General features: G+C 28.7%; 1 protein-coding gene across 6 annotated transcripts in view; it reads right to left on the bottom strand.

Annotated features, from left to right (window-relative positions):
- The window catches only part of LPCAT (lysophosphatidylcholine acyltransferase), a 74,672-nt gene that overhangs the window by 35,824 nt on the left and 26,638 nt on the right, over window positions 1–12,210 (bottom strand). For all 6 annotated transcript variants that reach the window (XM_067276260.1, XM_067276258.1, XM_067276259.1 and 3 more), the window contains 3 exons: window positions 8,064–8,284; window positions 3,153–3,326; window positions 2,974–3,032 (listed from right to left, as the gene is read on the bottom strand). In XM_067276260.1, the coding sequence (XP_067132361.1) occupies window positions 2,974–3,032; window positions 3,153–3,326; window positions 8,064–8,284 (454 nt within the window). The remainder of the gene's footprint in view (window positions 1–2,973; window positions 3,033–3,152; window positions 3,327–8,063; window positions 8,285–12,210) is intronic.

Raw genomic sequence — 12,210 nt, 5'->3', positions numbered from 1 at the left:
CAGTATTGAGTACTGACTAAGAAATGGTTGTCCAAAGAATAAAAACTTCAGGAATGCTTAAGGCTTTGAAGAGCAATGGCCAATGCCAAAAAAACTGGCATTATAGACAAGACAAACCATTCATCTAGAACTGAAAAAGGATCAAGCTTAAAGCATGGTACCTACCATGTATTGACACAGGCTCAAAAGAAAAAGCTGATTTGCTGATTTTGCCTTTTGCAGAGATACAGAGATGTAAAAATATTCTCTTCATAGATGAAAAATTTTTATTACAAAGAACACATTTAACAAACAAAAATGGCAATGTTTATGCCAAATCAGTAAAAGAGACACCCTTGTATGTATGGAAGTCTCAAAGAGCTCAAAATCCTGAAAGTGTGATGGTTTAGGCAAGATTACTCAACAAGGAAAAGCAAAATTTTATTTTTTATCAACAGGGTTAAAGTGAGTGCCAGGAACTATAAGACAGGGAATCTTCAAGCAGTAGTAGAACAACTAAACTCTGTTCAAAAATCAAATTTGGGCTTTTCAGCAAGACTCGGATCTTTATCCACAGTGACAATACTAAACAGGATTGATTAAAATGTTCCAGGTTTCATTTTAAAGGAAGAATGGCCTGTTGCACCATCTGACCTGAAACAATTAGATTAAGAATAATATGGTTAAATTTCAGCTGAAGGTCTATGTTAAATTCCAAACAAGTACCAAGGCTCTCAAAAACAACCCTTCTGTAAGAATTTTTTTTTGGGCCTTTCCTATGGAAAGCATCCATACCACCATAAAAAAGTGGAGACTAAGGATGAAGGTGAACACTAAACATTAGAAATGCATGTTAATTACCATATTATCTAATAGTTATAAAAAATGTTTGTTATAATATTACTTTTTAATAAACTTGAATTGTATAAGTTATATTTATACCAGAACTTATTGATAGCATACTAGGTGTAAATAAATTAATATCAGTGATCCCATATTTTATTTCAAATGATGCAAATGTAGTATTTGAATATCAAACTCACTCCAACAGTATTTTCTCCTTTTTTTTTTTTATACATACATATCAAAATCTAAACACACATACTGTATTATACACACATACATAGGTATAACTTTCACTCAATACAATAATAAAATAAATAATATTGTGACTATCATTTATTCTATTATTTAAACTATATAAATAATTTTGAAAAATACATTTTAAAATTTAAAAAATTGTCAAAACCAAATTTATGCTTTAAACTTATAAATAGTAAGCCAGTAACTACCAGATTATAATCAGGCTATTGTATTGTAATTACGAGGGTCATTCTAAAAGTAAAGAACGTTTGTCTCTCTAGATATTTTTATTTAAGATAATGAAACAAAACTTATTTTACAACACACATGATACCTTAGCTATTTTTCTGCATAGTCACCATACAAATTTAAACATTTGTCATAGCGTATCACCAGCTTTTCTATGCCTTCTGCACACTCAGTTACTGCCAAGTTCTTGAACCAGTCATTAACGGCCTCTTTCAATTTGTTGTCACTCCATAGTGATTCCCAATCAAAAAAGTCTTCAATTTGGAAAAAAAATAGTAATCACTCTGAGCCAAGTCCTGGCTATAAAGAAAATGTTCAAAAACTTCACACTTAAACTGAAAAAGCAAGTTCTTCGTCAACAAAGCAGCAATAATGCACATCTGCATGTTGCTGGACTTTGAGCCAGGACTTGGCTCGTAGTGATTACCATCTTTTTCCAAATTGAAGACTTTTTTGATTGGGAATCACTATGGAAGTGACAACAAATTGAAAGAGGCCGTTAATGACTGGTTCAAGAACTTGGCGGTAACTGAGTGTGCAGAAGGCATAGAAAAGCTGGTGATACGCTATGACAAATGTTTAAATTTGTATGGCGACTATGCAGAAAAATAGCTAAGGTATCATGTGTGTTGTAAAATAAGTTTTGTTTCATTATCTTAAATAAAAATATCTAGAGAGACAAACGTTCTTTACTTTTAGAATGACCCTCATATTTTAAATTAATTATTAAATAATTTGTCACTAGAGGAGGCATAAAGTGACAAAAGTGCTATCTCTTATTAGATTTAATAATTATAATTAAATTAAATAATTTAGAAAATTCTGGAAGAAAAGAATCGGTCCTGAGTGGGACTCAAATCTGCAATTGCCACTTACTATGTAGATATGTGGCGAGTTATGCTACTGAGCCTCCAGTCCCATTCCAGGCCAATTCTTTTCTTCCAAAATTTTCTAAATTATTTAATTTAATTATAATTATTAAATCTAAATTTAAAATTTTAATATAATCCAGTAGTTGTTGCCTTATTAATTATGTTCCATACATTGGATTAATTAATTATGTTCCATACAGTAATATTTTATAAATTTATAAAATATTACTGTAACTGTAATTGTTGTATTTTTATTTACAAAAGTATAAGATAAATTTCAACTGTAATAACAATTGGAACACTAATTACATTAACAGCTTTGATTTTTCTTTAGGCTACTCTGTCACTATTTTGCAAATAAACAGATTAAAATCTCTAGCAATAAAAAAAATCATATTTAAGCTTTTATTAAGCTTTAATAAAATAAAAAGAGGTCACTATTAATATATAGTCAATGTTCCTGTGATTTATAACAGAAATTTGATTTTTTAAATTAAAAAAAAATTCTCATTAATGGAATTTAATAAAATTTATTTTTATTTTATTCTTTACTGTTTATACCTTAAATTACATGTTGATTTTAAAAAAAAAATCTTAGATTATTCTTAAATTCATATTTTTAAATAAGATTTTAAAATAATTTTAATTCTTTCAAAATTTTATTTATTTGAATTGAGTTATGTGAAATAATTTACAACTGTATTTATAAAATATAAAAATTTGGTAATATTCTACTTTTTAAAATTCTGTTAATATTTTATATATAATGAAAATATGATATAAACATTACCAATTTATTAGGATATCTAATGCAAACTGGTTGAACTGGTACACCTGGATAAAATGCACCTAAAAACAATTTACAAAGAATTACATTATATATACATACGTTATGCATCCACACCACAAAACCTCACACATATATAAATATATATTTAAGTAATCTTGATAATATTCTGCATTATTTACCTGGCTTAAAAGAAATTAAGCATTGTCTGTTAGTACATGTTCCTTCTGGAAAAATTACAATTTGTTCCCAATCATCATCAGATTCAGCTCGTTTCCGAATTTCTTTTATAGTATTTTGACGAGACATTGGATCATTCCTTCGTACATAAACTGGTTGAGTATAATTTATCAATTCTGAAATAAAATATTTAATTTTAATAATGAGGACTTTATTCAACAAATATTAATTTCTAATATAATTATATATTGCATAATAAAACATAATAATTTAAATAAAATTACATTAAGCATACTTTGATATTTCATAATGCTGCATTTAACATTTATCAACACATCTAGAAAACAGTCAATAACTAACCAACTCATAATTCAGTTTATATAATTAAAATATTGAAACTATCACTATATACACACAATCCAATCATATTTTTTAATACCCCAATGTCCGGAAAGTAGCTAATTCAAAGAAAAATAGATAACATTTAAATAATAGGGACATAAATCAACAAATATTTCTGTTTAGACTTCATATATATTTTTTATCATCTTAGCAAAATGCTTTCTTCTATTATTTTATTATACTATGGCCTATTTCCAAAAACTTTTGTATTCTTTAAAATCTCATACAAAGCTAATATAACTCTTTAATTATATGTTTTCCTAATTTTTTTATTTTCAAATGTTAAGTTTTCTATAACATTTGTAAATAATAAACAAATAGTATTAATACTAATATAATATCAAATAAAGTTATTAAAAATGATATAAAATAACAAGAAAAATGCTAAATTCAGGAAACCGAAACAAATTTTTTTAAAAGAATGAAAATGTTTGAATAGACTATCATCAGCTTCAAAATTACAATAAAATTATAATAATGCTATAAATTAATTAAAATATAAAAAACAAAACTAATTAAATCTATATATGTATATTATGGATAAAGTGATTAATACAGGCATTATGAATAATGACCAACAAAATCAGACATTGTAATAAATTTCAATAATTTATCAAATTGACCGGTTATTATGAATACTCATACTCATTAACAGGGGGTGAAGGCTCAGGTCTACTCGACTGGTATTGCCTGAGTGTGAAAGGAGAGATAGATTAAGAGCATAGTAGAAGGTCGAAGGTGAAGGAGAAATGAGATAGAAAAGGAGATGAAAAGGGGTAGTCTCGTGGCACGCACCGGGAGATATAATTAGTTACAATCAAAATAATTTTACAGAAAAAGGTATATGCAGTGTGATACAACTGGTGCCTTGTGAAGGGCAAAGTAGGGTAATCAAATAGGAATAAGAGGACATGTTTGACAAAAGAATAGATACATCACTTCCCGACAATAATTTTCTAACAGAATCCCGACAAAGTCCATTTTACAGTAGGCTGGTCAAAACCGATTTACAGAAACCCCGACAAAGGGGCGCCACGCCCAAGGGAAATAGCCCGGGCAGTGGGGCCACCAGAAGATGAGGCAGAATACAAACTTCATGAGGATGAACTTGCAGAGGTCCCGGCCAAAGTTGACTATGAGGATGTAGAGGCGGTGTCAGGCTGGTTTGCAGTAATGCCGGAGTAGGTCATAAGAGGGAGGTTGCTAACAAAGTCTTTAAAAGAGTTATAAAGTTTTCTGGATGCAAGGAAAACGTTAAGCCTACATGGCCAATGGTGGCCTTCAGCATACACAATTTTCCGTAGGGGTTGGTGGGCTGTTGAATACTTAGGGCAGGTGAAAATTTGGTGAAAAGGTTCATCATTTTCCTTTATGTCACATGTGCAGTTTGGGTCACATTTGTTCAAGAAACGGTGCAGATAGGCCCGAAAATTGCCATGGGCCGTAAGGATCTGCGTGATGGCATGATTTGTACGGAGAAAGTTGTTCTTCATCCGATCATCAATCCGGGGGATGAATTCGTGCGTTAGCCTTCCAGAGTGGCTAGTATCCCACTCCTCCTGCCATTTCTCTATGAGGATGTTGTTCATAGTACTATTGATAGTTGAGGAAGGGATAGCATTATAGTTACACTTGTTTGTGATTTTGTGGGCCTTTTTTGCCAGATCATCTGCTTTATCATTCCCGTAGATATTAGAATGTCCCTTAATCCAGATAAGATTTATTGTCATAGAGGTACTAAGGTTTTCCAAAATTTGTAAACTATTATTAATAATTGGCAACTTCTTGTTGTTGTTCTTTATTTGGTGGAGGGCAGTGCAGCTGTCTGTATTGATGTTGATGGTAGTGCCTTTTAGGTTGTGGTGATTCTTTTTGATGTAGTTTAAAAAAGTCAGAATTGCTAACAATTCGGCTTGGTTAACTGAGCAGTGATTGTTGAGTGTGAGTGCTGATTGCCAGTAGGTATGACTGTTGTTGTCCTTGACGTAGACAGAGGCTCCGACCGCCTTTTCTTTATTATGAATACTGCTATCCTCTAGTCAGGCAAAGTGATAATACGTTGAGGAGTGATCATCCGACATATGCTAGCCAATCAACACTCGCATCTGAGTTGCACATGTGTATTGTGTTTAGTACCGAATTTGGCGACGGTTGCAACTGTTTGTGCTCTCGACGGATTCCTCCAGGAGGGGAGCCGCCGGCAAGCCACCAATTGTTTAACGTCACTAGTTATTTATTCACGGTAGTTCTTGAACACACATATCAATAACTAGTATGTATCAATATCTAGTGATATTAAACAATCGACGGCCTGCTGGCAGCTCCCCTCTAGGAGAAATCTGTTGGAAGCACAAACAGTTGCAATTACTTTTAAAAAAGAACATGTAATCTTTTAAAACTAAGTACCTAAACTAAAATTTTTACCTATGTGCACCATTATGGTGCACATAGGTAAAAATTTTACCATTTAATTAATATAGTTAATAGTACTTAGTTTTAAAAGATTACATGTTCTTTTTAAAATACTTTGAAATAATTCACAAAAAACAAATATTTCTAAATAAAATAAGTGAAGTATTTTTAAAATCAAATGTCGCACAGTTTAAAATTTGGTACTAAATGCAATACAATCAGCAACTCAGAATGTCGATTGGCTAGTGTATGTTGGATGATCACTCCTCAATGTATTATTATCACTTTGCCTGATTAGGTGATAGCAGTATTCATAATGACTGGTCAATTTGATAAATTAATCAATATTTATCACACTGTGTGCTCTTTTTGGTCATTATTCATAATGCCTGATTAATCACTTTGTCTATAACATACAGTCGACTCCACATAAGTCGACACCCCAAGGAGAAGTGGAAATGTGTCGAGTTATCTGATGTAACGACTAAAGAGAAGTTGGAAAAAAACCACAAAACTACAATTAGGAAAATATAGTAGTGCGTTAAACCTACTGTTTAACGCACTACTATATTTTATACTATACAATACAATGTATTGTATAGGCTTACAATACATTGTGTCCTCCATTTACAATTACTCTGTAGATGAAAAACTGAAAAATTTGTCTAGTGTTGTTTGTTTTGAACACTTAACTGTCTCAACTTTCTTTTTCAACGATCATGAACACCTTGAAAACATCATCTTTGCAACTGTCAATTGTTGGCAAGTAATGTCTAAGGATTCTTAATGCCTCTAGCGTGAGAAAATGCAAAATTGGATTCTGGTGTGACGTTGATGTAGATTGTATATTTTCTTTTTGTTTATCTGTTATTATTTTATACATAAAAATACATAAAATGTTAAGGCATTTTTATTAATATGTATATACAGTGAAACCTGTCTATGGCGACCACCCACGGTTTCTTCAAAAAGTGGTCTTTTAAACAGGTGGTTGTCGAATACAAATAGTGCTGTAATACCATATTTCTGTACATATTTTGCGCACTTTTTAGCCATTTCTACTAAACAAAAACTCAAGGTAAGCATTTATAAGCAATTTTTTCAATGATAGAGCTATATTGGTATTGTATTTTTTCTTATCGGATAACTCGATTTACAGGAGTCAAAGATTTTATGACAGATTCAATACCAATAGTTTAAAGATTAATACAGTACTTGCATTTTCTTGATTATAATGCACATTTTCTTTTTTCTGAGATAATTAATTCAAGTTGTTTCACTTTGTTTGCTCCTCAGTTATGTGTATTACGTCACTGATATAAAAGCGTGTGGTATCTCTCCATCGTTTTGGTTTCAGTTAGTTTAATCTTATTTTAACTTCAAAAATACTGTATTTTTTAATTTTTAATATTTTCTTAAGTACAACAAGAAAAATTATTTTTTGCCCAAACAATGTCAGACTCATCTGCTAGTAAAACAATATAATGTTAAATACAGACTCCCAGCCACCCACATTATATGACCTTCAACAAATATAGCTCCCTATGTATTGATTCTGCTTCCAGATAAAGTTATAAAGAAATTTTTAAATAAAAAAGTTATAATCGTAAGCATCAATGAATCCATCTACTAGAATGGCAATCCATCTACTCCTTAAGGCAGGGGAGTAGTATCTTTTGTCTTTTTTTATTCAAAAAACCCTCTCTTGATTCCACTTTCAGATAGAGCTCTAGCATTATCCGGATGTGGCACCAATACATGAAAAGATGTTTTTGTTCACAATTACATAATGTGAGTTACCATGAGTCTGCATTTAACATTACATAGTTATATTTAATTTTTTTTATTTATTTCATATTTTAATTTATTTTTTATTAAGCTTTAGTATAATTATAATTTTCTTGTTTTTTAAATTAAAAAAGTTTCAAATTCATTCTAATAAACTTTTTAATTTCAAAGCTGATAATATTCTTTTAAAAGAATGAAAACATTTCTGAGTAAAAATTTGTTTTGTTTCCCAAATTTAGCAGTTTTCTTAATATTTTAAATATGATACCAAATCCAAATGGTATTTTCGTTAAAAATGATATGATACTTACTTCCAAAAAATGGAGTCTGTTCAGTTTCAGCTTTTGCAACTACTGATGGGCCACCTAACAAAATTACTGGTAAAACATCAAATACACTGGAATGAGGTGCTAAGGTAATAATAGGTGCTTCTTTAGCAGAAGCCTGTTTTCCTTTGATAGTTATCCAATGCCATCCACCCAAAAGAAACATGAGACGTAAGACTGAACAAATGAAAGGTTTCAGATAATATCTGAAATTTATAAAATCAAAATAAAATTATTGTATTTTAATTTATAAATTGAAAATATATTAATCTTTATTATTATCATTTCTAATAATTAAAAAAGAAGATAAATAGGTTTCAGTTGCCAGAAAGTTTTGAAATTAAAAACATTTTCAGATATATGTTGTCATCAGTTTCATTTCTAAATTCTAATATTAGTTTAAATTGAACACATGAGTTTGAAACAATAGAATATTTTATCACATAATCAAGAATGTAGTTAATAAAACAAAAGTTTATGACATTTTCATTAAAAAATTATAAAAACTTTTATGAAAAAAATTTCAAATAATTATATTATATATTTTATATTGTCTGTTTTAAGAGTTATTGCTGAGATTTTAAGCAATTAACTGTAATCTTTTTAGATTACAGTTAATTGTAAAAATGTAAAGAAAGCAAAAGTCAAATTAAAATCATTTATACTAAAAATATGCATGAAATATTTTAAAATATAGGGTGGTTATAATTAAAGTTGCCCTACTCAGACCTGTCTAGAGCCCATTCTCATGGACATATTTTGATGAAACTTGGTATATATGTTATAGAGACCATGGAGAAAAGGAAAATGCAGAAAAATTATTAGTTCGAATTTCTTTTCCCCATGGTCCCTGTAACATATATACCAAGTTTCATCAAAATATGTCCACAAAAACGGGCTCTAGACAGGTCTGAGTAAAGCAACTTTAATTATAACCATCCTGTATAATAATGAAAAGTTTCATAGCTTCAATTTGTTTCAAATAAAAATTCCTGAAAATGATGTAAAAATACTTATATTATAAATATGTTAAAAGTATTCAGAAAATTTTAAATATTCATCTCTAATCATTTTCAAAATAATCTTCAAACAAATTAAAAATAATAATAATAATAATAATGAAAATAAAAAGTAATTCAATGTAATAAACTATGCACAAGAATTAAGTAGGCCTATTTGGCACAATTATCAGGTCAGTCCATAAGTTCGTGCGTATTTTTATCTACAAAAAAAGCAGCAAAAGATTTTAATTAAATTTTATTTCAATCTATAATGTATTCACCATTATTTTGTACAATTTTTTGCCATCTCGATGGTAGCTTTTTAATCCCGTCTTCGTAAAATGATTTCGGTTTTGAATCAAAATATTCAGAAATAGCCTTTTTTACAGTGCAGACTAGTGCAGAGAGAGCATCGTCGTCGAAGTCGACGGATCTTCCCGTACGAGCCTTATCCTCCACACTAAAATCGTTGTTTCTAAATCTTTCAAACCACTTCTGCGCAGTCCTTGAACTAATTACGATTTGATTATGTACAGTATTTATTTTTTTGGCTGCATTTGTAGCATTCTCACCAAATAAAAAGTATAAAACGTGTCTTTTATATTCGTCGGTTACTTCCATTTTAACGAAAATAAACAACTAAAATGTTCACAATTCTGAACAGTATTATAGGAATGAGATCCAATTTAACACTTCGGTGTAAAAATTATCACATTAGACTAACATTTTTAACAGCAAAACAAGATTTTTCTCAAGGTCATAAAAATGTGCATGGACTTATGGACTGACCTGATATAAATAATCAATTAGTCAATTGTTCAAAAACAATAAATTAATAGATTGTATATTGATTTTTTTTATCATATTTGACAGAATCAGTCAATTCTGGTAACTTTTTATTGTATTCCTAGAAGTCTGTAATAATTGGGCAATTGCCAAAGATTGGGGAATGTCTCTGAAAGTTTGCCATAAAATTTATTGTTGTAAAGTGTAGATTTTTATTGTAATTATAAATTTATGTGTTTGATATGATTCTGTTTTAAACCTTCCAAATTTTTTGAATGTAAATTGCTAATATTTTGCATGTAAATAAAATTAATAATAAAAGGTCAACTTACATTCAGGTCCTAATATTTTTCAAAAAATAAAGATTCCAAATTTGGAAGTTAACTTAAGTTTGGTTCATATTTTATGAGAATAGAAAAGAGAAAAGAATGTATCTCTTCTCTTTTCTATTATTCCCTTCCCATTAACATTCATACTTCAAAACAATGAAAGAAAACTAAGCATATATTATTGATACCTGCAGTTTAAACTAAAGCTTTAAACACATATCTGTTGTAAAGTTTTAAAAACAGTACATGTGGATAATTAATTCAAAAAGGAAAGAGAAGAGATTATTATAACCTTATAAAATAAGTTAAGGAAAATGATTCTGAAATAAATTTTTTAATATTTTAAGTAAATTTTAAATATATACAGATGTAAACATAATCTTTATTCAGATTTGATATAATATATAAATGATAAACATGATTCTTCAAAGATAATTCTGTTTTAATTCTAATCATTTCAATTTTATCAGTCTCTGTGTTAAAGGATGCAAATGTGTAAGATATCAGCAAAAAGAAAAATGGAATTCTGTCAACTTTTCTTCCTAAACAACAGAAAACTGAAGTAGGTCACTAGTAATGCATGAAGTGTTGCACACTATTCAGTGTCATTTCTCTTCTCTTTTCCATTCTCATGAAGTATGAACTAGCAGTTATATTTGGGATCAACCTAAATTCAGGCTAATATGGCACATTTCTTATATGATTTTAAATTTATTGTAGAACACCAATGATTTACCTTAGCAGAAACTTGTCATACTTAATACAAACAACACTATAAACACCAAAAAACCAGCAAATAAATACTAAAATTTACTGATACTAATGTTTTCATTTGTTTAAAAAAAGGGAATAAATGTTTTATGGTTATTTTAATTATAATTTAAAATTTATCTTTCTATGTAATTGCATATGATTGCACATCTCAATATTTGTATTTTGATTATGTTTAAATGTTTGAAAGATGTTCTGCTTGATTTTCATTGAATGATGCCTGATAATGTTCATTATAAACAAATGAAAACATTAGTATGAGTAAATTTTAATATTTATATGCTAGTTTTTTGGGGTGTTGTGATGCTATTTGAATACTAAGGATACTGTTTAGACTGTATATACTGAAAATCAGCATAAGCCATCAATGCTAAACATAATTGGTTTTCAATAGAAATTATAAAACATTTTTTAAGTATACATCATCATGAAAAAATTAAATATAATTTAATTACAATTATTACAAACATAAAAACAGAACCAACAGAACTTTTATCAGTGAAATTATGAGGTAATAATGCAAAAGTAAGTTTTTAGTTGAAAATGTTACTATGGTAATGAATGTTTGTGTTCTCTGGAATTTCTTTAAAATTATAAGTGTAAGACTCTTCTCTTTTCTTTCTATATGGCAGTATGATATATTATAATAGTACATAGTATAAACTGTAAATATAATATAAACAAACAAGAAAATTAAAACTTTATAGAAAGAACTGAAAACAAAGCATAAAAATAATATAAAAAAATAAAGAAAAAATTGTATATTTAAATTAAATAACATTCTTAATTAAAAATAATTTTGATTTATTAAAGAAGTAAAACAAGAAGCTAAAGATAATTAGAGAATAATCCAAAATACATTTATTGACTATTACATCAGATTAAATATAGTAATTCAGAGATGGGAATTACTCTACTAGTTTGTATCAGTCTGTGTAAAGTCTTCAATATAATATTTATCTATAAAAAGTAAATCTATGGATAAATAGGCTGATGATTATCATTGCATACAGGAAGTATTATTTTCAGAAAGATTATACAACAACATTTGTTTGTAATGTAATAAATTGATAAATTTCATAATAAAAATACATTAAAGAATACAAAAAAAAAATTGTTTTCATAATCTGTCCTCTCACAGTCACCATTAACAAAGTAAAAGAAAAAAAAACAACACAAATTTTTACTTAAAGAGATAACCTTTTATTTGAGATTGTGAGAGGATAAATTGTGAAGACAAAAAAT

The sequence above is a fragment of the Centruroides vittatus genome, unplaced genomic scaffold (genome assembly GCF_030686945.1).
Source record: "Centruroides vittatus isolate TY-2023 unplaced genomic scaffold, ASM3068694v2 contig_680, whole genome shotgun sequence".
In the NCBI taxonomy this organism is placed as follows: Eukaryota; Metazoa; Arthropoda; class Arachnida; order Scorpiones; family Buthidae; genus Centruroides; species Centruroides vittatus.
Note: the sequence above shows the minus strand (reverse complement) of the source record. Positions and strands in the feature narration are given on the sequence as shown.